The 26440-nt window shown below is 39.3% G+C and overlaps 1 protein-coding gene across 1 annotated transcript; it reads right to left on the reverse strand.

The window, feature by feature from the left end:
* Positions 1 to 825: 825 nt before the first annotated feature.
* mtch2 (mitochondrial carrier homolog 2) lies at positions 826 to 25218 on the reverse strand. Its single transcript, XM_028476029.1, has 13 exons — positions 25093 to 25218; positions 22544 to 22628; positions 21152 to 21258; positions 19117 to 19143; positions 15068 to 15124; positions 13877 to 13934; positions 12275 to 12326; positions 11884 to 11943; positions 10370 to 10463; positions 4250 to 4297; positions 4112 to 4179; positions 3966 to 4041; positions 826 to 965 (listed from the first exon to the last, which is right to left on the reverse strand). Exons 1-13 carry the CDS (start codon positions 25177 to 25179, stop codon positions 879 to 881), a joined length of 906 nt encoding a protein of 301 aa, XP_028331830.1. The 5' UTR covers positions 25180 to 25218; the 3' UTR covers positions 826 to 878.
* Between the last annotated feature and the right edge of the window lie 1222 nt (positions 25219 to 26440).

Raw genomic sequence — 26440 nt, forward strand, 5'->3', positions numbered from 1 at the left:
AATCCAACTGAATAATATAATCCACAACTAACACTGACAGAATCACTCACACATACTGCACACAAACTTACAAATGTTATAAAACTACTGCACTAACAGAAAGGAAAGTAGTTACTAGTATTGAGAGGAGTCACTTTTTCTTCTTAAAGGTTCATTCATGTACATTATTGATCATTCCAACTGAACCCAATTAGTTTCAGTGAACAAAATGTCTACATGATTTTAGCTGCTGGGGACGATGGAGCCGCTTTCATTCCTTGAGTAGCACAAGATGACCGCATCTACAAACGCATCTCCAGACGATGGAGACGCTGCTCCTCACTTGCCGTCAGAGAAAGACATTTTTCTACTAAACGCCAATAAAGAAATGACCAAACTACAGGAAGAGATTCATCGCCTTTCTAACAAGCTAAAAACGAAAGATGAAGTTTCTTGAAGGAATCTGGTGACCTCCTCCCATTGTCTTGTGACCACATTAAGAACATGTTTTCTGCCTGCGTTACCATGGTTACCTGTGGTTTAAGATCTGCTCCTTCTCCTTCAATGAGCTCAGATTAAGTTTGAAATGAAAATAAAAGCAAAGTCAAGGTCAAAAACTCTTTATTTGTCTGAAATAGGATGAGTTGGTAGAACACGTGAGCGCTCTGCTCTGCGTTTGGTCCGCTCAGGCTTCCTAACGCCACGAAATCGTGACCACATGACGTGAAGCCCATAGTTTGACTGATGAATGAAGAAGTTATTGTTTGACACGTCGTCCGTCCTCCACCATGTAGACATCGTAGTTAATCAGACACTCATAGTGCATTCAAACCATTAGGAATCAGGTGATGCTGATTGGCTTTTATTACAACCACGTTAGGGTGAATTCTCTCTAACGTTTAGAAAAATCTCTGTTGGTCCACCACGTACACTTTTCCTGCTGGAAGCTTCCGGAAAAATAGGCTGTTTCCTCTGCTCATGTTGCCCTGGAGACCAAACAGACACCAGAGTTGGTTTAGTGGACGACAGACAGACACACAATCAACAGACAACCGACACATGACAGACAAACAACAGACACGTTAAATTTTCATGGCAATTACAATTGCAAAGTCAATTTTCTGAACTCAATTACAATTTAATTATGATTACAACAGCAACACTTAAAAAAATAATTACATTTATAATTACGCTAAAATTGTAATTAATTATAAATTATGTGATTACACAGTTATAATTGACCCCAACTAAGTTTCCACATTTTTGGAATCTTTTTAATAATGAAACTCATTGCGTCACAAATTCACTTGAAAAACTTGTCGACTTCCAGCGATTGAGTCACTGTAATCGCACCAGTCGCGTCATTTACTTTGATTTGCAGGTGCGCATGTTTCTCTTGCGCATATTCTCCCATCCAGACTCCTGACACGCCCACTGCGCATAAATTGACCCAACATGTGGTAAGGTGTGTTCACACCAAACGACTAGAGTTGCTTAAATCGCCCGTGAAGAGTTACTTGAACATAGTTGGCTTTTTTCTCTCTTCATCTACCGCCAATTTCAAAGTTTTTCAGCGACTCGATTACATTCAAAATCAATTAAACTGACGAGACGTCGGGCGACTTGACATACATGACTTAATCTCGTGATCTGAGTTGCTGGAAGTCGCTCAACATTTGTAACTTGTCAAGCGACTTTGAGTGACGCTGTGTTGTGACGTCCAATCAGCAACTGTAGTCGCTGAAGTCACGTTCAATGTAACCGCAACTTCAGCAACTACAGTTGCTTAAAATGCCCGTGATGAGTTGCTTGGTGTTTTTTTTTTTTTTACAGAAAGAGCAGAAAAACATAAAAAAATATAGAAATATAATGAAAACTATATATCTATGGTTGGGTCTGGAGTCGTTAAACAGATCTGATGAGAAAAAAAGTGTGAAAAATATTTATATATTACATTTTGATGCCTCAGCTCATTCAGTAACTTCTATTAAAAGTGTCTCGAGGGTTAAATAAACACTGTGTAGTTGTAGTTCAAGGTTTTTATGATGAAAAAATGTGTGAAACAAATGTTAATATATAATACAAACAGTTGATTTATTTGTTTAAGTTTATTATTAATATATTTTCTTTGTGTACTTATATTGTCATTTTCTGTAATTTTGCATTTTTTTTACTCATTTTGTGTTATTTGGGTTAATTCTTGTGTATTACTGTTGTCGTACTGTTCATTATTGTAGTAGTTTTGTGTGTTTTCTAAATACTTTGTGTTTTTCTTGTCATTTTATATACTTTTGTGTTATTTGGATAATTTTCTGTTTTTTTGTCTCCCACTGTATTTTCCTGCAAATGTAATTTGTTGTATTATTTTTTATGTACAGTGGGGCAAAAAAGTATTTATTCAGCAAACAATTGTTTAAGTTCTCCTACTTAAAAAGATCAGAGATGTCTGTAATTTTCATCATAGATAAACCTCAACTATGAGAGACAACATGAGAAAAAAAAAAAATCCAGAAAATCACATTGTAGGATTTTTAATGAATTAATTGGTAAATTCCTCAGTAAAATAAGTAGTTGGTCATCTACAAACAAGCCAGATTTGTGTCTCTCACAGACCTGTAACTTCTTCTTTAAGAGGCTCCTCCTCCACTCGTTACCTGTATTAATGGAACCTGTTTGAACTGGTTATCAGTATAAAACACACCTGTCCACAACCTCAAACAGTCACACTCCAAACTCCACTATGGCCAAGACCAAAGAGCTGTCAAAGGACACCAGAAACTAAATAGCAGACCTGCACCAGGCTGGAAACACTGAATCTACAATAGGTAAACAGCTTGGTGTGAAGAAATCAACTGTGGGAGCAATTCTTAGAAAATGGAAGACATACAAGACACTGATAATCTCCCTCCATCTGGGGCTCCAAGATCTCACCCCGTGGGGTCAAAATGATCACAAGAACGATGAGCAAAAATCCCAGAACCACACGGGGGGACCTAGTGAATGACCTGCAGAGAGCTGGGACCAAAGTAACAAAGACTACCATCAGTAACACACTACGCCACCAGGGACTCAAATCCTGCAGTACCAGACGTGTCCTCCTGCGTAAGCCACTACATGTCCAGGCCCGTCTGAAGTTTGATAGAGAACATTTAGATGATTCAGAAGAGGATTGGGTGAAGGTCATGTGGTCAGATGAAACCAAAATAAAACTTTTTGGTAAAAACTCAACTTGTCGTGTTTGGAGGAGAAAGAACACCATACCTACTGTAAAGCATGGGGGTGGTAACATCATGGTTTGGGGCTGTTTCTCTGCAAAGGGGAAAGAATGAATGGGACCATGTATCGTGAGATTTTGAGTGAAAACCTCCTTCCATCAGCAAGGGCATTGAAGAAATGTGGTCTTTCAGCACGACAATGATCACAAACACATCACCCTGGCAACAAAGGAGTGGCTTCATAAGAAGCATTTCAAGATCCTGGAGTGGCCTAGCCAGTCTTCAGATCTCAACCCCATAGAAAATCTTTGGAGGGAGTTGAAAGTCCGTGTTGCCTAGCAACAGCCCCAAAACATCACTGCTGTAGAGGAGATCTGTATGGAGGAATGGACCAAAATACCAGCAACAGTGTGTGAAAACCTTGTGAAGACTTACAGAAAACATTTGACCTCTGTCATTGTCAACAAAGGGTACTTTACAAAGTATTGAGATGAACTTTTGTTATTGACCAAATACTTATTTTCTACCATAATTTGCAAATTAATTCATTAAAAATCCTACAATGTGATTTTCTGGATTTTTTTTCTTCTCATTTTGTCTCTCATAGTTGAGGTTTATCTATGATGAAAATTACAGGCCTCTCATCTTTTTAAGTGGGAGATCTTGAACAATTGGTGGCTGACTGAATACTTTTTTTGCCCCACTGTATTCTTGCTTTTGATTTGTGTATTTTTCTTGTGTTATAGATGATGTAGTGACGGCGTGCGTTACCTCTCTGCTTAGATGCCTCCAGCAGTCGACCCATGTGGGGTAAACAGAGGCGTAGGGATAGAGCCCCCCAGCCAGCCTGACACACACACACACACACAGTGTGATTATCATCATCACAGGAGACTGAAACACACACACACACTTACCCGCAGTTATTGACAGCCATGAGGTTTGATACCAGCACAAAGGGGTACGTGAGCATACTGGCAAAGAACTGCAGAGACAGACACAGACAGTGGAGGGTTACAGACAGGTACAGACACAGAGCTGAGTATGAAACTCACCCCCGTCACGGCCTGAGAGCAGTTCTTCATTTCTCCTGTGTGACTCATCTGTGGAGCAGAGAGAAGTAGTGATGGTAGATGAGGTTTGATGAAACATTACGACACATTACCCAAACTGGTAGGGGCGTCCCAATCCGATATTGATATCGGTCCGATATCAGCCAGAAATTGAATATCGGACTGCATCTAAAATCTCTGATATATATTACATAATCTACCTAAAAAGCAAGGATGGTCTGTGTGTGTGTGTGTGTGTGTGTGTGTGTGTGTGGAGCAAATATCTCCCCGACGCGGTGCAAGTTCGACCTGAAACTCGGTCAACGGGTTCCAAATACCCCGAGTGTGTTTATCTGTTATTCTGGAGTAATTTGGTCATTTCAAAATGTTTATTTTAATTTTATTTCACTTCTGGACGGCCCCGAAATGAAACCTATTCAACTTTTGACCACAGGGTGTGAGGGGGCGCTAGCGCACCATCTATATCTATTTCACTACACAGCTCCTCACTCGAGCAAGAGTTACGTGTGCGGCCAGAGCCAATCGCTGCGCACACAGCCAAGCAGACACGGACTGTAGACACACGAGTGAGAGAGAGGGAGATAGTTTAGACACGGGAGCTCTCTGAATAGATCATATGAAACCATCAGCCACTGGTGAGTCTTTTGCAGACACGTTTCCCATTGTTTAAACCATATAACTGTTGTTCAATAACGCGCTGTTTTACGAGAGTCGGTTTTGACCCCAACCCGTTCAATTCTCCATCTGGTAAACTGCAGATTCTCTGTGGTGCCATACATGGAAGCTAAGCTCTGACCACTCGGTTCGAAGGTAAAAAATTATTATTTTTTTTTTTAAAAAGACTGTAGAGATTGTAGATAATACTTTAATTTACTTACTCACTCATGTAGTTTGGAGCTTTACGTTTTGTTTTGCGCAGTTTTGTTACTTTTCTGATTGGCGCTACATTGTCTATGGAGTTTGGTTATCAGCGTCTCAAACATTTCACGGAACACACACACGGTATTTATTTATTTAAATATACGAACACTAAATGAGTGAAATAAAACACAAAAAAAATGCACAAAGACAACTGAAAGAATGAAAAATACACATGACTAAAAAACATACATTCGAGAAAAAATACGAAAATGACTCAAAATACACAAAACTAAATATTTATACAAAAAATACACAAAATGACAACACAATCACACTAAAATGGCAACAAATAACTATAATTACACAAAAAATACACAAAAACACAACAGAAAGATACACAAATACACATTTGACTCCAAATAACATACATTACAGAAAAAATACACCAAACAAAAAAATATAAAAGTGAGTAAAAAAAAAACAAACACATATCATGTTCATGTCCCATAGAACTAAACCAGGGAATTCGCACACGCTGTTTTATTTTGCACCCGAAAATAAACCCCTTTTCGTATTTGGAGATGATGTCGTTTCAGAACGTTAGTTTGACCGTACGCTATTTAGACCGGACTGACCTCACCCGGAAGTGATTGACGGCAATGGCTGCTGTGTTGAAAGCTACAAATTTCTCTGCAGCGCGTGTGTGTGAGAGAAAACATATATCACAGAAAAATACACCAAACGACAACAAAAATATGAAAATGACTCAAAATACATAAAACTAAATATTTATACAAAAAATACACAAAATAACAGAAATGAACAAAATTAAACAAAATGACTCCAGAATCACTACAATGGCAACAAAAAACTATATTTATACAAAAAAATGCGCAGAAACGCAACAGAAAGATACGCAAATACACTTGACTCCAAAAAACATACATTACAGAAAAATACTCCAAACAAAAAAAATATAAAAGTGAGTAAAAACAAACCAACAAACATTTATCATGTTCATGTCTCATAGAATTAAACCAGGGAAATCGCACACGCTGTTTTATTTTGCACCCACAAATAAACCCTTTATAACACTACAGAGTACAGAGTATGTACACCTCTATGTACATACAACCTTCAAACACATACTCATTTGACCATAATTAACTCTCTCACATGAATGCATACTTCCTACGGGCACTGTACTAGTGTTTATTAAATTGTAGAATACTGTAGATATTATGTTGAAGGTTAAAATGTATGTAACCAATTAGTTAATAATAAATGGGTCAGTTTTTCTCATCCCTACTGTTGTTGACTATTGCTCTCTGTTTACGTAACATCACATGATCAAACCTTTTCTAACGTTCCACACTACAAAATAAGTCATAAAAGTATGTATGATTTGTGCTAATATATCGTATCAATATCGGCATCGGCCAATACTTAAGGCTGCAATATTAGTATCGTATCGGAAGTGAAAAATAGAGGGTTTTCACGGCGTATCATCAAACAGGAAGCGGCCATATTGGAGGTACTCAGCAGGTAAACATTGCCATGTTTTCGGCTGTACTGATCTGTCAGACCGTGAAAAACATTTGGAGTTTTATAGACTGTTAAAAGTTAGAACAAATCAGGGTGTGTGTGTGTGTGTGTGTGTGTGTGTGTTGGTGACGGAGATCTCTGTCCGTACGTTAGCATTACTCACTTTGATAATCATTCTAATGTATTGTAGCGATGTAAAAATGTAGAAAGTATCCAAATACAGCGCATAAAAAAACAGAAGTAAACAACATACGTGCTTATTTGTGTGACTACTGAAGGGGGCGTGTTCATGGGCGTGTCAGACAAACTTGGAGTTTCTTAAAGAGACAGAGGCGAAATCGACGCGTCATGGAAAATGTATTTATTATTATTTCATTTATGAAGTTTTTTTAATATTTGCTGCATTTTACAAAAAAATAGCGTAGTTATTTGAGTATGCTATAGAATGGTACTATGTGCCTGAAAAAAACATGAAACCCCCCTTTAATATAATCACATTATTAGCTGATACAGTAGCAACACAGGTGTTAAAATGTAGAGCTGTATTTCTCATTGTATTCCAGGTCAAAGGTCAGACCTTTATCTAAAGGATGACCCAGACTGGGTTAAAACCAGGAAGTTGATCATATCAGAATACGCTATAGATGGAAGACTCTCCAGGTCATTGATCCAACCATATCTGTCAAGTTTTGGATTTGAAAATAAGGGAAATTTTCTGGCACCCACTACCAGCCGTCCCCCCCCCCCCCCTAAAACTAGTATTTGATACATAATAAGCTATATTATATATATATATATATATATATATATATATATATATATATATATATATATATATATATATATATATGAAATAATAGTTTTCTATATCACCAAATTAGAAAACTATACATCCTGATACATCTTGAATCTCGATATATCTCCCAGCTCTAATTCCTAAAATATAAAACAGCCTAAATAAAAACATAAATGTGTTTATGAAGCACATGGATTAATATACTTACAGTTTATTTACAAGTCAACACGTTGTATATTTACTGTTAATTTCACATTGTCTTTAAGTTAAACATTAACATTTTATTTTATTATATATTTTATTATAATTTCTCATACTCACTCATATGGTTCTCTGGTATTCACTAATGACTTATTAGACACATTTATTACAGACTTTACATTATTTAACACTTTATAAACAGTGTATATTTGTGGAGCTTGTGATTGGATGATTTTTCATGGTGACTTACGTGGTTCCTTCTGCTGTGGTAGACGTTAAAATATCAGTTATTAATCTAACAGAACGTGTAACTGTGTCACATCCTGATAGTGAGGCATCTTTTAATTTTTACTACAGTAAAATACAGGATATTTACGGAAAAATAATAATAATACGGGAAGAATAGCAGGAAAGAGGAGTAAAATACAGGAGTTTCCCGGCCAAAACGGGATACTTGACAGGTATGGATCCAACTCGTATGGATCTGCACCACCAATAAACCTGAACTTTTCACAGTCCTTCCCTGTATGTCTTTGCATCTAGAACGTATTTTCAGGAGCTTTTCTGTGGTTTATCCATCACAGCGTTTACCTCAGAGTCCCTCCAATATGGCCGTGCATCAGGGTTACTGCCCAGAACTTGACGCAGGTAAAAACCCTCTATTGATAATGTATCGACCGACTGCGGCTCAACACTGACACCTGTTGGATCTCATATGTCATTGCGTGACACACCGATGTAAAGCCCTATTATGAAAAGGAATACAATTTAAGCTATTTCATTCCATATTGTGGTGTTTTATATCTTGAATAAAATATATTTGATATCTTTAACATATACAGGTAATAAAGTGAATAAATAAGTGAACGTATTGGGAATGTGACGCTGCTCACGTAATTGTCTTTGAAGCAGATGTTTTTATTTTTCGTATTAAAAAACAGGGTGTTACATCTTCTCTAGATATTTTCTAAATGTTTCTGGATGTCAACACATACAGTGTTTGTTCAAGGACCTGAAATAGTTCCTTCAGCCCCTCCCTCTCTACAATACTGAGGGGCTGACAATAGGGCTGCACCATTATTTTGATCAATATTATAATCACTATTATTTATCATGTTAGGGAAAAAACTATTAACCATTGCAAAATGTGTAAAACAAATAAAAATTATAACCCCCCCAAAAAAAGAGAAATTAAACCAAGAATTTAAAATGTACCAAGTGTAACTGAATAAACACTATTACAGTGTTTTCACAAAATGCAACTTATTAGAAACAATTACAGTTCTTATCAATCCATTAAATGAGTCAAAGCTTTAAACGTTAAACTAATGGTTGAGAAAGTTCCTGATTAGTTATGCAGCAGAGCTCATATTTTAATTGTAAATATTTTGTCCACGATCAGGTTAATTTATCCGTGGCAACCAAAATCGTGATCATGATTAAAATTCGCTAAATTGTGCAGCCTTAAATAATAAAATGATACACTGATTGATTTAAGGCTTGATGGTCAAAAAGTAAATGTGTTTATATATGTGTGTTTGTTGTAGGTGTATTTGTGACCTCCTGAGGTCCTCATGATGATGACTCAGCATCAAGTGTTTTTATGAATATTTGACAGTTCGGATGAACAAATATGAAGAACATAAATGAATAATTTAAACCAAGAGTCACTTTGAAACATTTGAATTATGAGATATCAACCTGAAACTGACATGAATTTGAAACAAGGAAATGAAAACAAAGACATTATTTACTGATATGAGGTGAAAATAGTCCCAAACGACAGAAACTTGTCTTTCCCTAGTGTTATTAACAATGACCTTATGTTGACAGGTGGCATAAGCACTTCCTCTTAAAGGTCACATGTCATGCTATTTTTCACCATCATCTCCATTTGTTCTAAGAGCCACAAAAACATAATATCTGAGGTTTATTTTCCCAAACTCGTCTGTTTTCCAGAGTTTTATCCTCTGAAAAGTCACTTTCTGATCAACTCTACACAAACAGGCTGATTTACGTCCTACTTATATATAGTCATGAGTGGGCGTGTCTATAGACGGGACACTGACTTCCTCCTCCCCGCACAGTGACGTAGGGCCAGAGTATGGCCCGCCCTCCTCCTACCCACTCAGTAGCTGAGCTCATGCTGCTTTATAAATATGAGACAGAGCGTGGGGGCGGGGCCTTTGCTGGTACATACATAGCACTGTGTGAAGGACGCTGAAATGCTCACCGTTGTGGGCGTATCTGTTTACATGTCAATCACAGCAGAGAGCTTCCTGGAGGCGCGGCTTCTCCAGCTCAGTGCTGCATCAAATTAATCATCAAAGTGTGAACGCGTCATTAAATTGTAGCGAGGCGTTTGTGTTCACCCTGTAGTAAGAAAGGAATAGATCACCCTCTAACTAATGATTGATGGAATCAATGAAAAAACACTTTGATCATGTGTATGAAGCCATAATAGAACTTTATCATGTTTAAAGTACACAAATGTTAATTTAGCTTAACATGGGCCCTTTAAGCACAGTTCAGTTACCACGGTGACGGGCCAATCAGCGGCTGTATAAGTCACATGACTTTTTCTAAAAGCTCAACACATCGGTGTTGGTGGATCCATCCCTAGAAAGAAGCTAGTGGTGAGCTCCATCAATCCCCACCAACCAACGACTGATCAACGTCGTCTATATTAAGAAACGTACCGAGTCATCGATGGCGTAGGTATTGATGAGGTGAGCGAGTAGATTACAGATCCACAGAGACAGGATGTCACCGAGCAGACGAGGGATCAGCCCACTGCAACACACACACACAACACACACACACAAGTTACTGTTAGCTACACTGACACTTAGTCTAACAGCTGATAGTTAGTCACTCATTTATTAAAAATGTCCGAATATTACGTGGTACAATCATCTGTTCTGAAAAATCTTTAAAATGACCCCAAAATTATTTAAATATTTTCTGCCCTAATTTATTTATTACAATAGTGTCTAAGGTTAAGTTGTAATTTTATAAGAAAAAAGTCATAATTTTATTAGATTAAAGTCGCAATTTGAGAATAAATTGGCGGGGGGCCTTGGGGTCCTCGGCTCCTTGAAGCCTTCTCGAGTGTGTATGTGGGGGGGCGGTGGCTGCATCTTGGCTTGGGATCTTGGGGGTGTCTGGGGGGCTGCTTAGTGGTGGGGGGTGGGCTGGGGATCCTTGGCAGCACCTGGGTTTACAGTAGTGGTTCTTACACATACATATGTCTATGATACACTGACATGTCTTAGACTGTGGATAAAACTGGGCTTAACTTTAGACACGTTGATCCTAAATACCTGTTTTAGGTTTTACCACTCACTCCTTCCCTCTGACCACACCCACCACCATTATACCTAAGCTACACACTGGTCACCTGACTGGTTTGATTACACAACATAATATACACAACTACAACTACACATCTCACTCTCACTTTACAATAATCAACTCTTCCCACCCTTTATATTTACTACCCTGACTCCCTCTTCCCTATTCCCCCTCACCCAGGTGCAACACTGCTCTCTCTTTTTATATTCTCCCTTTAATAAAGTATATCTTACCTTCCTTAGGGGGGGCTGGTGATGGTCACAATTATGTAATAAAATAAATGCATTATTTAATTGCAAGAACAAAACATGCATTACTGTCTATAAAAGATGGTAAAAAATGGTAAATGGACTAGATTTTATATAGAGCTTTATCACCACTGAAACAGTCTCAAAGCGCTTTACATATCAGCTCATTCACCAGTGGGACAGGACTGCCATGCTAGTCGACCACTGGGAGCAATTTAGGGTTCAGTGTCTTGCCCAAGGACACTTCGACACATAGTCAGGTACAGGGATCGAACCCCCAACCTCTCGATCAGAAGACGACCCACTACCACCTGAGCCACGGTCGCCCACACTTCTTGTAGTGTAGAACTTTGACATCATGTGCAGACAAAGGAAAAAAAAAGTCAAAATCTTATGAAAATAAAGTCGTAATATTTTGTAAATAAAGTTGTAATTTATGAGATTAAAGTCTTAATTCTATGAAAATAAAGTCAATTTTATCAGATAAAAGTAATTTATTACAATCATGTGGATTACGCTAGTGTTTGTAATCCTTTACTCTGAATGTAGGAGTATTTTCCTTCTCAATAGATTATTGATTTATTGATCAGAGAAAAACAGTGTTCACTCACGCAAAGAAGCCCAGAATCCCTTCTTCTCTGTACACGGTGAGGATGGAGTCAAACACACCGCTGTAATACACACACACACACACAACTCAAACTTTTGTGAATAAGAGAAGAATGTCTGATGTCTGCATTACATAACGTTTAAAATAAGTTATAATCAAGTTATAATATAAAGCTGTTCCATCCTCAGCTCTACTCTGACTTCCTCATTCTCATCAAACCTCTTCCTCATCCTCATTCTCAGTCCACATGGTTCTAGTTCTAGGTATGGTTCTAGTTCTGAACGTGTCCCTGAAGGTGAGGACACGTGCACATCTGTCTGTCCCTTTGAGAGGACACACACACACACATATTAACACATGTTCACACTCACACCAACACTGATGATCTGTACCTGTATTTAGTTTCCCTCCCGATGAACTGGACCATACACCTCAGAGTGATCACTGGAACACACGGAGGAGAGGAGGTGATCAACCAGCTTCAGACACACCACAGTTAAGGTCTATTAGAATTATCACGTAACTGATTATTTATTACAATTATGCCGTAATTGATCATTTCAAAAATCGGTCGCTGTTGTAATAGTAATTGAATTTTAATTGAGTTTAGATGACCCACTTTGTAATTGAAATTCAATAAAAACTGTCAATTGCAATTTAATTAAATGTAAAACATGTCTATGGCTTACACACAGTTTTCCCACTTCCTGTCCGTGAATCTTTACACTCATACAGGTGATTGAACGGGTTAGTGGGTTAGAGTTAGGACATAATGTAATTATCTCTACAAAGGGACAATACAACTGTGAATGTAACTGATGCTTTGTACAAACAGATTAAACTCAAACTCTTGTCCCTAGTTGGACTTTTACATCAGATATTATAACTAGTGCTGTCAAGATATTTTAAAAAAAATGGTGCGATTAATTAATTATGGTCTGTAATTAATTAATCTAATTAATCTCTTATTTAATCGCACCTAGAAATTGCTGAGAAACGGCCTCAACTTGAGGTATTTTCATTTAAATTACATAAAGTGTCTATAAATTAATTTATTTTTTGTTTTTAACAGACTTGAACAGATGCAGGCGTAGTTATTCACATTCCTCTGTATGTGAGACTAGTCTACGCTACTTTCTGCTGATCCGTACACTTTTAAAAACCAATGGAAGCAGCTCAGCAGCATTATGGAAACAAGGGCAGTCCTCTCACTTCCACACAGGCGACCCCTGGTTGATGAAAACATCGACTACCTGGGTCTACAGTGGTCGGATTAGGACTCTACCCGGGAATGATGCTCATATCTGAGCACTTTAATAAAACCGATGTGAAAAACAGTGTTAAAGCAACCAGTTGTTATTGGTGTTTATGTAAACGCCACCACCCTCATCTCCTGTCTTACATTTAAATCCAGCTTCAGGTAGTCCAGTTTGTTCTCCAGAGAGCAGACATTAGAACGCAGGATGAAAGGAAGGATCGTTCTCTGATGATTAGCTCTTAGCTTGGTTGCTAGCCCCGCTCCTGCTTCTGATCACACCGCTGGTACGAGGCTCCGCTACTTCATAGGCCGCTGGATGTAGTCGGCGTAGCAATCCGAGGATTGAGGTCCAGAGCAGTCTCATCTAACGGACTGTAACTGTTTGATTTACCTAAACCTAAGATTTCCTGGTGGTCGTACAATTTTAGATTAACTACGCTGCAGGTTCACTGTGAAATTATTAGAACTGACTGAGTTATCTGCCGATATACAGTTTATCCGTTGCTAACGCGAGCCTCTGCAGATGCAGCCGACCTCCAAACTTCTATAAGATTTAAGCGTTCCGCTGTGTATGGACTTGGTGAAATCCAGGTAGTTGACGATAACAGGATACATAATAGACAGAAGACTCTCCAGGTCGAAAACGTGATTGTAATTGTAAAATGTAATTGAGCCCAACCCTGGAACACACAGGCACAGACACAGACAGACACAGAGGAGGCTGCAGCGTACGCACCGTGGAAGGGGTGGGTAACGATGGTGGCACAGGAGCGAGCGATCATCTCTTTGGTCGTCTGTAGATGAGACAGAATAATATGATCCACTTATGGTTTCACGTTCATCCATTCATTCATTTCCACTGGGAGCTTTACTATGAACACATTAGCATATGTGGAGCTAACGGCTAACTAATGGAACACTATGCATCTTCAATATCTCAGGTTGTATTGATTTAAGTATGTCTGTTTTTTCCTTGTTTTACGCCTTCTACTGTTATAACTGTCTTTGCTGATTTGTTGCACAATAAATCTATATTCTCTGTTCTTTTTAACTATAATCTATTTTATCTTTAACACTGCAGTCTTTCAAACAAGTCAAATAGCATTTAAAGCACAACAAAACCTTCCGAAACTATTTATAGAGAAGGCTAAAACTTTCGGTCACTGCACGCATTGACAACAAAAATAAGCTTTAGTGCATCAGTAAACGAAACCAGGATGTGGAACAGTTTGTGTGTTGAAATAAGAAAAAGGTGTGAATTTAAACATAAATAATAAAGTTTATCTTCTCGAAGCTTAAGTGTTAAAGGGACAAAAATGTAAATAGGTGTATATATACATGTGTATGTGTATGTTTGGACACATTAATATATATATATATATATATATATATATATATTTATAGTACGTGCACCTCTTGGTGACTTTTTAATGTTTTATTTTATGAACATTCTATTTTATTATTTTAATAATATGTAAATGGAAGTGTGATGTTATTATGTAATATTTTATTGTATATTTCCTGTAATTTGTATTATTTTATGGTGACGTTTGAACATTCTGTCCAGGGACTGTAGATGAAAAAAGCCTTCTGGCTAAATCTTGTACATTTTCTGTATTGATATTAATGTACACTGTTCCTGTTAAATAAATAGGTATATATTATAAGAAGATTACATGCCTAAAAATAAAGTAGTAGATATTATAGAAGGTAGTATCATATAAGTTTATATTTCCTCCTTTTCAAACATGTACAAACTTCACGTGTTCTAACCATTTGTTCACTCTTTGCTTTGTTGGATTTATTATTTTTTAAGTACTATTATTTTGTAATTGTGGTAGATACACTGAATAATGAATCTGACTCAGAGTATGGACGTTAATAATGTTCTACATAATATTGTCCTATTATTATTACTGATTCTTACCTCATTAACCACGTGCTGTAGGGATCCGTCCACAGCGTTCTGCTGACCACCCAACACCTGAGGGGGAGGAGTCAGAATAGTTAGCACCACCTCCTTTGAGGAAAAACGAGAGTTACGTATGCAACTACGGTTCTATGAATCCTGGATGACCGCCAGAGGCGGTGCTTAAAGCACTGGATGTTCCATCTCGCGCATGCGCAGGTCAAGTAAATATATCAACAAAGTCACCTGTGACCCCTGGATGACCCAGAGAGTCTATATCTACCGGTGTCATCAGGTGATCTGTTCCTGTCAAAATCTTCTCGCGAGGACAAGGATCCTGAGTGACAGGATGCTCTGGCGGTCATCCAGGATTCATAGAACCGTAGTTACATACGTAACTCTCGTTCTATTTCATCCTTACTGACCGGTGCTTAAAGCACTGGATGACTAGACCAGAAAGGTCACGAAAGAATCCTCACCTACTCAAGGCCTGAAGCTGTAGACAGCACGGCCATTGCCATAGGCTGGACACCAGCAACGTTCACCCTGTAGAAACGTCCAAAGGTGCATGATGAAGACCAGGTAGCTGCAACACAAATGTCCTGCAGGGGAACGCCCCTCAAGGCAGCCCATGACGCGGCCATTCCTCTAGTAGAATGGCACCTTATGCCCTGAGGCACCGGGATGTTCAGTGCACTATAGGTATACTGAATGACCTCCACTACCCAGTGAGAGAGTCTCTGTTTAGAAAGTGCGGTTACCTTTCTACAGCCTCCATGGCAGATGAAAAGGCAGTCTGTTGTTCGTAGGCTAGCTGTCGCCTCCATGTAAGCCTTAAGCGGGGGGCCTGTGTTATGGCCGTCACCGTTACTTAGAGTTTAGTTTGTGTTCTTGTTGTTTGTTTGCTGCCTGAGGTGTGTTTCTGTAACAGAGTGGGATGTCCTTTCAACGAACAGCTTTGATGATGCTCTCCAGGATTGGCTGCCAGCAGGAGGAGTGGTGGGCAACCCTGATTGGCTGAGGAGGATTACACCACTTTTGAAAAGTGCAGCGCAACTGTCAGTCGAGGTTCACCAACCTTGGCAGCAGCAGCATCTTTGTTCGTCTGGAAACTCTGTCTCCGAATTCGTTTGTTAAGCTAAGCTTGTTATCTTTATTATATAGTGCACTTTACTTTCCCTTCTCTGATATTCTGAGTTCCTGCGTTTTGTGCAGTTTTTCGTTGTTTGCCATATTCTTGTTTATTGTATGTTTTACCTGCTGGGCAGGCCTCTTTTTGTTAAAGAATAAATTTGTGTTAATTGTGGAACCCGTTGTCGGTGGTTTTTGGAGACCGAGTTTTATTTTTCGATTACGTTTCTATGTTGCGTCCTGGAGCTCCTAGACTGGGGCGTAACAGCCTGTGAAGCGTTGCTGGTATGAGGGGGAGTGGAGGAAATGCATAAAGTAGGCCGTCTGACAGGTATGCGGCAGGGCGTCCCACCCGAGGGGGCTGGTCTCTTCTCTCAGAGAGAACCAGAGAGGGCAGTGAGTCGTCACCTCTGAGGCAGAGAGGTCCACTGCTTCTCTGCCAAACGTGGCCCATATCACAGCCACCACCTCTGGGTGAAGTCTCCACTCCCCGGATGGAGGCTTCTGACTGGAGAGGAGATCCGCGGCAGTGTTCCCCAGACCAGGAACATGCATTGCCCGGAGGCTCAAGAAGTTGAGGTAAGCCCACATGGGAAGCCGGTGTGCAACCCACAGACACGACAGAGATCTGGTGCCGCCCTGGTGGTTGATATGGTACACAGCTGAGGTATTGTCTGACCGGACGAGAACATGCCGATCTTTCAAAACAGGGAGAAAGTGCCTGAGCGCCAGGAATACAGCCTGAAGTTCCAACACATTTATGTGCTGGCGCTTCTGCTGGGTACTCCACAGGCCCCTGACAGTCCTGGACTGCCACACAGCACCCCAACCCATAAGAGAGGCGTCCGTCTCGACAACCTCCCGACGGGAGGCTACCCTCCCCATGGGTACACCCGACATTAAGTATTCCCTCCTCCAGGGTCGGAGGGTAAGGAGACACTGGGCAGACACCCTGACCACCTTGTGCCAGTGGCGCTGGGGTCTAAATGCAGGCTGTTCATCCAAACCTGAAACGGGCGCAGTGTTAGAAGCCCCAGTGATACGACCGTGGATGCCGAGGCCAACATCCCCATGAGTAGCAGGACCAGGTCATACTGCAGGAGGGCGCCATGCTGGAAACACCGTAGAAGGCCTAGGATGGCGGAGACTCGCTCTGGAGAGAGGGAGGCCCGCATTACTGATGAATCCAGCACAAGCCCCAAGTACCTCACCACCTGGCTGGGTACGAGGTTGCTCTTGGCATAATTCACCTTGAGGCCTAGATTGCCTATGTGACTGAAAAGAGCAGCAGTGTCCCTCAACACCTGCTCCCGAGTCAGGGAAATGACGAGCCAGTCATCCAGATAGGTGAGCATTGAAACTCTGCTGGCCTGTAACGGTGACAGAGCAGCTGCCACACACCGGGTAAATATTCGAGGGGCCAGGGATAGCCCAAACGGCAGAACCCTGAACTGATAAACCTTGTCCATGAACATGAAACGAAGGAACGGTCTGTGATGAGGGGCAATGGGAACATGAAAGTAAGCGTCTTTCAGATCCACCGTCACCAGCCAGTCTCCTGCTGAGACTGTCCGAAGGACATCTGCTACACGCAGCATATGGAAAGGGAGAACTTTGAGAAACTGGTTCAACCCCCTCAAGTCCAGGATCGGGCGAAATCCGCCCACTTTTTTGGGCACAAGAAAATAAGTGGAGTAAAACCCGCTGAGGCAAGCCTCCGGTTCCACTAGCTCGATGGCACGCTTCCCCAGAAGGGTAACTACCTTGTGATGTAGCACAAGGGATTTTACGGGATCTCTGACCACAGTGCGTTTGATCCCGCTGAATGTAGGGGGCCGGCGTCGGAACTGCAATGTGTAACCTCTGGATAGCGTGGACACCACCCAAGGGTCTGTGGTCTGCTCTTCCCAGCAGAGGAGCTGCTCTTGGGAAAAGAGTCAGACGACCGGCCCCTGAGGTTCAGGTTCCGCCCCCCTTGCCCCTTGGGGCTCTGGGGGGGCGGCGACTTGGTGCAGAACCCCTTGGCCCCTGAGCAGATGGACGTGTGGCTTCACGATGTTGCCAATTTCCCGGCACTGTGATGTGCAGGCCCCTGGGATGCCCAGACGGATGAGCAGTCGGCCGTAGGTATGGGCGATCTGCACCCATACCTGCCAAATGTCCCTGTCTAGGAGGGGCAAGGGGAGCCTGGCGCAAACTGGCAAACTGCTGCCTTGCTTGGCCAATCTGCACACTACGCTCCAAGGCCTGCAATGGCGCTGGGCCAAAGGTCCGGCCCGGCACGACCGGAAGAGAACGCAGTGTTCTGCAACATGGCTCGGATAGAGGGGACTGTGCGAGCCAGACCTGGCGCCGAGCCAGCGTTATCGTTGACATTAGCCTGCCTAGCTCCCTGGTCATAAACGCGAATGTCTGCAATGAGGCATCGCTGAGGGACTGAGCTGCAGGCTCCCCCCGGAATCCTGCAAGGTACTCGACAAAGCCAGTACCAGGTGTGAAAGAGAAATACCTAACCGTCCCATTCGGGCATCAATGTTATAACTGCGAGTCAGAAGATCGTCAGTCAACCTGCACTGAGGCCGGGGGCAGCGTGCATCCGGTCTCACAGCCTCATCTGGGGAAACTATCAGGGCTGCAATGGCAGGCTTTACTGGAGCTAGCTGTTCCAAGCCACAGCTTCAGCATCATGCATGGCTGCCAGAGCCCTGCCATTGCCATTGTCACAGGTGACTTTGTTGATATAATTACTCGACCTGCACATGCGCGAGATGGAACATCCAGTGCTTTAAGCACCGCCTCTGGTGGTAAGTAAGGATGAAATAGAACTTCCATTGACAAAAATCTGAAAACATTATTGATCTTTAAATCTAACTTTGGGAGTCTGCACGCACACGCGCGCACGCACACGCACACACACACGCACACACACACCTTACCTGAGGAATAATGTGATCTTGACATCTCTAGAAGGAAAAGGAGACTATCAGATACTGAAATCACTGTTTTTAAAAGACCATAATCTTATTAATCACTTCTAAAAACAAATATTACACGTAAAAAACTCTACAAATTATTGGTTACAAATGATTGTTGTTTTGTTCTCTACAGCACGTGTCAAACTCAAGACCCGGGGGCCAAATCTGGACCTTTAGAGCATCCAATTCGGCCCGCACAAGAACGTAAATAAGTCTGAGAAACAATGAATTATTGTGTAAATTACCAACTCATTCAGTTGTAGATCTCTCTGCTAGATAATAGATATCTCCAAAATAATACACAAATTAATTGACACTCCACAACATCAGCACATATTTTCTCCCATGCTGCTTATATCACACGATGGCTGTCATTTTTAACCTCAAATTGTTCAAAGAACTCTCAGTGTTTCCAGAATCCTGCAATTGTCTTCAAATTATTCCACACAATTTTCCCAAATTACATAAAAATTGTCCAAAAAATATAAAAAATGTTAAAGTGAAGATCCTGCAGGAAGTGATGTGTGTTCCTTATGGCTTTAATATTACCAGTACTGTTTATAATGTATTTATATGTGGAAGTGACAACTAGAGCCGTGTATATATATATATATACACACACACACACACACACAGAGCGAGAGAGAGAGAGAGAGAGAGAGAGAGAGAGAGAGAGAGAGAGAGAGAGAGAGAGAGAGAGAGAGAGAGAGAGAGAGAGAGAGAGAGAGAGAGAGAGAGAGAGAGCAACTCTGTTCTCAGGAAGTGATCAGTTTACTATTGTAGCCAATGGAGCTAGAGCTGATTAGACGGTTAGTGATGCACATTTTTACCGTAAAACGTTATTATTATTATCATCAGCGTATCTAAACCCATTAACGTGTGCATTAGGGCATGTTAGTGGATTATCCCCCACTAAACTAGTAAACTAGTATTTACATTTTCATTACTATTATCATGTTTTTTTCATTGTGAGATATACTGATTTTGTTTTAATGTAAAAAAAAAAAAAAAAAGAGAAAAAATTCTAAATTCTTCTTAGAAAATGAAGGGCTCATTATCAGATACAGAGCGTTTACTTCACACAGTTTTATCTACACACATAGGATACATGTCTTCTTTTTTATCAAACAATAAACTTTTCAATTGTGCTATTTGTGGAAAAAGTGCAAATTAAGTGTTTGAATATGATTGCTTCACATATTTTTTTATTGTTATAATCCTGATTTTTATTTTATTTAAACATGTTTTTTAGATTTCTCCTGCTAACTAATGCTAACCATCTATTTCTCCTCTGGTTCAGTTTGAAGCCAAACATTTTCACTCCTTTATCAGAACGACTGGAGCATCCCCATACAGCACAGTAAACTGTATGACAACTTATTAATGTTTCTGACTTTGTTAGACATTTATTTAATCAATTTATCTTGGTACATGAGTGCATAGTAAAAATATAATGTCTAAATTTATATATGTATCAACATAATAAATATGTTTTCAATGTGTACTGTCTGGATGTGGTGTTTTTTTATTTTATGTGTTTTTTTTTCTTTTTTAAAGCAAATTTAAGAAAATTTAAATCAATACATCCTGTATACAATACTCATTAACACATTTTTTAAACCAAATTAATGTTGGTCTTCACTATGTAAAAAAAAGCAGGTTTACACTAATTATTAATACAAATTTATGTTAGGAAAAAAAAACTATTTATGGAACTACATAAACATATATTGTATATACACATACATATGACGTGTACTGTATAAATACTGTCAATCAATGCAGTTATTGATGACAAATAACCAAAAATCCCAGTTATGTCACTAGGAATCAATGGATTCGAATGGCCCACCTATAACTTCTGGTCGCAACTCTCCCTCTATACGGCTCTGGAGCACAATGATCAGTGACTGATGAGTGATTGATCAGTGACTGATGAGTGATTGATCAGTGACTGATGAGTGATTGATCAGTGACTGATGAGTGATTGACTGACCTGCAGCACCTTGCTGTGCACCACAGTACCAATGGTTCCAGCACACAGCCTTGGACCCAGACCTTTGAACAGACCAGCTTTACCATCTATCTTAATGATGTGTTTTGCTGAAACAACACAAACAGACATTTAGAAACTATGACAACATTGTCCTAAATTATATTTATCGTAACACAATTCTCACAACATTTAATATCAGTGGACAATAAGACAAATCTAAACTGACTGGAACCTTTGAGCAAACCAAACACTAAAAACCATGTAAGGTCACATGTGGAGCTTTGATCTAAAAGTAGACCTTCTAAGAACATGTAAAGAACTAGACAAACTACTAGTCATTAAATAAACATTTACCCATTTGGCGACACCACCAAAAAGGTCAGGTTAGCTAGCAAGGAGGCAGCAGAAATAATGTGATCTAAATGACGGAGTGAGATGGAATGGGATGAGAAGAGCGTTCAGTCCGTGCTGATCTGATCTGAATTTAAGACCATTTAATACTTTTTAAGGCATTTTATTTGTAAAAAAAAAAAAAAAAAACTCGGCATGTCGGGAGGAGGAGGAAGTTGCGTGTGTGGAAAATGACGGGGGGAGAGACTTGGAGGAATACCAAAATACAGTAAGCAAACTACTCAATTCTGACCCAGATAGCATAATAATAACAATGTTCCCATCAAAAGCCTGGTCTCAGTGTTGTTTATGTAGTTTTATAGACGGAAACTAATGTTGAGGTGTCACTAAAGCAAAAAAAAAAAAAATGCTTCAAAGTCACTAATAGGTTTTTTCAGAAAAAGTTGTTTTTCTCAGCCTCTATTCAACAGCTGATTACGGAAGAACGAAACAAGCCAGAAACAAAATTATATTTTCTGATGAAAGTAGAGAGTCTGAAGTGGAGATTTAATGATTATTTAATGTTCTGTAAGCCTCAGGTTATTTGTTATAGGACACAGTAGCGACTCCTAAAACAAGTATTTTAATACTAAATGAGCTTTAAAATAAATAAATTAAAAAAAAATATATATATATATATATATATATATATATATATATATATATATATATATATATATATTGATATAGGCAATATTGTAATTTTCTGTCACTAAAATAGAAAATTCGATATAAAGTGAATCTCCATATATTGCCCAGCTCTATCAATTATATAGTGTTTTGCCGTTACAAGGTAGATTCAAGGAAACGTGGAGTACTGTGAGTATGAAAAAGTCGACCTAAATGTGTCTTTACTGGAAAATATATATCTGGTCACCATATTGATGACTCATCACTAACTACACAGCTGTGTTTACTTTAGTCCTCTCACCTAACCAGAGGAACAGGATGTACGTGCACAGGGTAAGAAAGCTGTGGGTGGAGGACAGCTACGCTACTCACCGTAGGAGAAGAGTCCAGGCAGCTGGTACACCTGTCTCCCAAACAGGTTCCTGCCCAGGGTGGGGGGCAGTGGTTCGTGTCCCACCTGAGGACAGAGGATAGAAGGGTCAGTACCACTGTTCTACAGATCATTGTTTGATCCACAGGATGTTTGAACTGATTCAATAACTTCATAATAAGCACTTGTCGTACTCAGACCAGTCTAGGTCTGTAGACCACATTCTAAAAGTCTAGACTCTGTCTCAGACTGACCAAACTCAGGATTATTCATCAAGACCAGCACCGATTCCTGCCATTTTAAAACTTCTTTTAATGTGATAACAATGAGAAGAACTGGATTAAACAATAAATACCCAATATATATCTGTTAAGGACTTTTTCCTTCATTAAGGCTGAAATGTGATTAAATGATGTAGTGTTGATTTTTTCAGGGCAGCTCTGAGTTGTTGAAATTAGTTTTAAAGTAAATCACATTCAGGACACTGTCTCTTTAAGAATGTGTAAACAGCCCCGTTAGCTGCAGCAGCAGCAGATCTCTGCTGAGGAGAGACAGAGTTAGTTAGAGAAGAGAAACACATGCAGTGTTTCCTCAAACATCTCTCAGTGTTTAACAGACAGACAGACATCTGCACTGAGCCTCTGACAGACAGTCACTGACACAAAAGAAGCAGCACAGCTAACTCTGTGTCCGTGTACTGGGGGGGAGGGGCGGAGCATACTTCTGCCCCGTTTAAGCGCTTAATTAATCCTAATTAATGTCTGTAATACTGACTAGCAAATGGTGTGATTTGGCAGAGAAAAAACCATTGGATGTTCTGTGTATGGACCACAGACATATGACACAGACACGGCACCGCAAGGGTTAAAATGTGAACTACAGATGGTTCTACGATCTCTGTGATTTGGGAGATCGTCATGTTGTAATCCTTAACCATCTAATATCACCATATCGTATACCCTTAATATATATATATATTTTTTTTTATTGTTTTTATGTATACAATCACACAGTACAAATCACATCATAATATTAAATATCATTCATAGAGTAGCTACAGTCAAACAGTGTCTTTTACATTTTTTTCCATAATTCTGATATATACAGTATATTATACCCTAATTTGTATTAAAATACTCGTTTTAGGAGTCACTGCCTTTATTACTTCTCAGAACAGCATGAAAAGTGCACCCATAAACTAGCCACACTACAGAACTCACTCACACGTGCTGTCCCTTAGAGGAGAAACACAGTTTTATAATAAATGTGTGGCATTTTTAATCAGCAAAGTTAACCCAGAATTATCTTTCTAGTAAGACTTTATGGAGTTGACAAATATTGAGATTTATATCGTATATTGCTATTTTGAGGAAAAATATTGAGATCTCAGTTTTAATCCACATCGTTCAGCCCTACTGTTTAACTTTCTGAAATGCAACAAAGCTCTGCTTCAAATCGTTATTTCTCATGGAATAAAATGGGACTGTTTTGAGACATATTTGTGTTCATCTACCACAACCGTTTCATCTTTATGTGAGCTTGAGTTTTTGTATTTTGGTATGATGTCATTTACAGTTAAACGGATACAGAATAGTTGGTGTTAAAGGTCCAAATAAAGTGTTTCCCATTGGCTAACTGATTGATTGTCCTCCTGCAGAAACTGTGACTAACCATGTCATTATTGGCAGAAATATTTTAAACACTTGCTGTACATTTATCTAACATTAAAATTGTGTATTCAGATATTTAGACGAAATGTGAAATTATGAGTAGCAGTTTTAATACATACAGTATAGGGCTGCACAATTCATCAAATTTTAATCACAATTTTGGTTGCCATGATTAAATTAACCGTACCATCTGCAATAATTACATTTAAAATATATGGATATGTATTTATTCAGTTAAACCTTGATACATTTTAAATTCTTGGGGTAATTGTTTTTTAATCATAATTCCTTTTGAAAGCTTCATTTTGCACCGTAAACTGTAGGCGTATTGTTTGTTTAAAAGTAGTGTAATAAAATGATAAATAATGTAATAATTGTAATAATCGTGCAGCCCTATTACAGTATGAGTTTATTTTTTCCCCAGTAATTCAGTTAAACCATATTTATTGTGTAGTTGAGTTGAACATGTTGTGCTTTGATAGAGTTACAGAAACATTACATGTATTTAAAATAAACTAAAGAGAAGAGAACCTTATCATGGTTTTAAATGATTATATGTTATGGTCTAGATCTCTGATAGTGAGGTCATAGTGGTATTGATCACAACAATGTCTAAAGCTCAGACCAGGATCATCAACATGAGGTTCGGACCCCCGGTACCGACCCCTGACAGCAGTGCAGCGGGACTACAGGAACCAGGAACGGGGAGAGAAGCACAAGGTCACCGGGACAGCGCCCCGGGAATTCTCCCGGTGCCTTATTAGCGGGTCAGCGGCAGCTCGTGCATCAACATAGGGTTCCGGGTCCCAGGGACAGTTAACCATTACACGGTGCGGTCCGTCAGTATAAAGGGTCCGGTAGACCCCGGTCAGAAGTCCTACCTGGATCAGGACCTTGATGTACATGAGCGGGTGAGACAGGACGGTGAGCCCTGATCCCAGAACAACCTGTCCACACGCGTCCGCCATCTTTGGAAACCCAGTCAGGACCGGAAGTTCAATTCTTCTTCTTCTTCTACTGCTTGAAAAACGGTACATGTCCAGCGTTTAGGGGAATTACCGCCACCTCCTGGTTCCGGAATTAAGAACGAATATGTATTGACATTATTATTGTTATTACACTCTTTGAGCTTAAGTACATAAACGGTACCTTCATAAAAATGTTGTACATAACCCCCCCCCCCCCCCCCCCATTTTTATTTTCAACAACTCCAAACCTAACCATAGATGTAAAGTTTTCATTATATTTCTCTATTTTTTTTATGCTTTTATGGCCTTTCTGTCAAAATATGCATGTTCCCCAAAAATAAGATGCAAAGTGGAACATTTGATATTATGTTATTGCAGACTTAACTAAATCAATAATTGATATGAACAGTGAAACATTGATTTTTAGGCATTAATACTTTAGAGCTATGAGCATTTATTGGAAAAACAAAACCAGACCGTCTTTGAGCTTAGGAACCAAAACGGTACCTTCATAAAAGTGTCTTCAAAATGTCATATTTAAATATTTTTTCTCATCAGATCTTTTCAACAACTACAGACTCAACTATAATTATAACGTTTTTCCATTGTATTTTTTACACATTTGACATTTTTATTTTCTTTTTGTAATGAAAACAAACATTTTTCAATGACAAAAACACAAAATGTGCATTTTTTCCAAAAAATAAGGTGCACAATGAAATATTTTGTATAAAATGATTACAGCCTTGAGTAGGTCAATAATTATAGGAACATTGATTTTTAGGCATTATTACTTTTAGAGCTATTAACATTAATTGAAAAAACATACACTATTAACCGTTAGGATTGGGCATCGTTTGGATTTTAACGATTCTGATTCCGATTCTCAATTTCGATTCCTGTTCTAAACGATTCTCAATTCTTTGAGTGGTGCAGGTCAACAGGTCACAGATTTCACACATTTAAAAAGCCTTAAAACAGGCCATTTTTATTAATTCACTTAGTTGATACAATTTAATTTGGTTGCTGTAATGTAACTAGGGTATTCATGACCAAAGGTTTCCAACTGTAACTGTAAAAGTGAAACTTTCTGAAATAAAACTACAAACAAGTTGTCATCAGTGTAAAAAACATAGAGCTACAGGTAGATGTGAAACTAAATAAAACAAACTCAAACCCTGGAACAGTCATGTGACAAATTAATCAATAATTCTTATTGAGAAAGATTCTTATTATTCTGGATACAGTGGAAACAGAAACT

This window comes from Gouania willdenowi, chromosome 3 (genome assembly GCF_900634775.1).
Source record: "Gouania willdenowi chromosome 3, fGouWil2.1, whole genome shotgun sequence".
Taxonomy (NCBI): Eukaryota; Metazoa; Chordata; class Actinopteri; order Blenniiformes; family Gobiesocidae; genus Gouania; species Gouania willdenowi.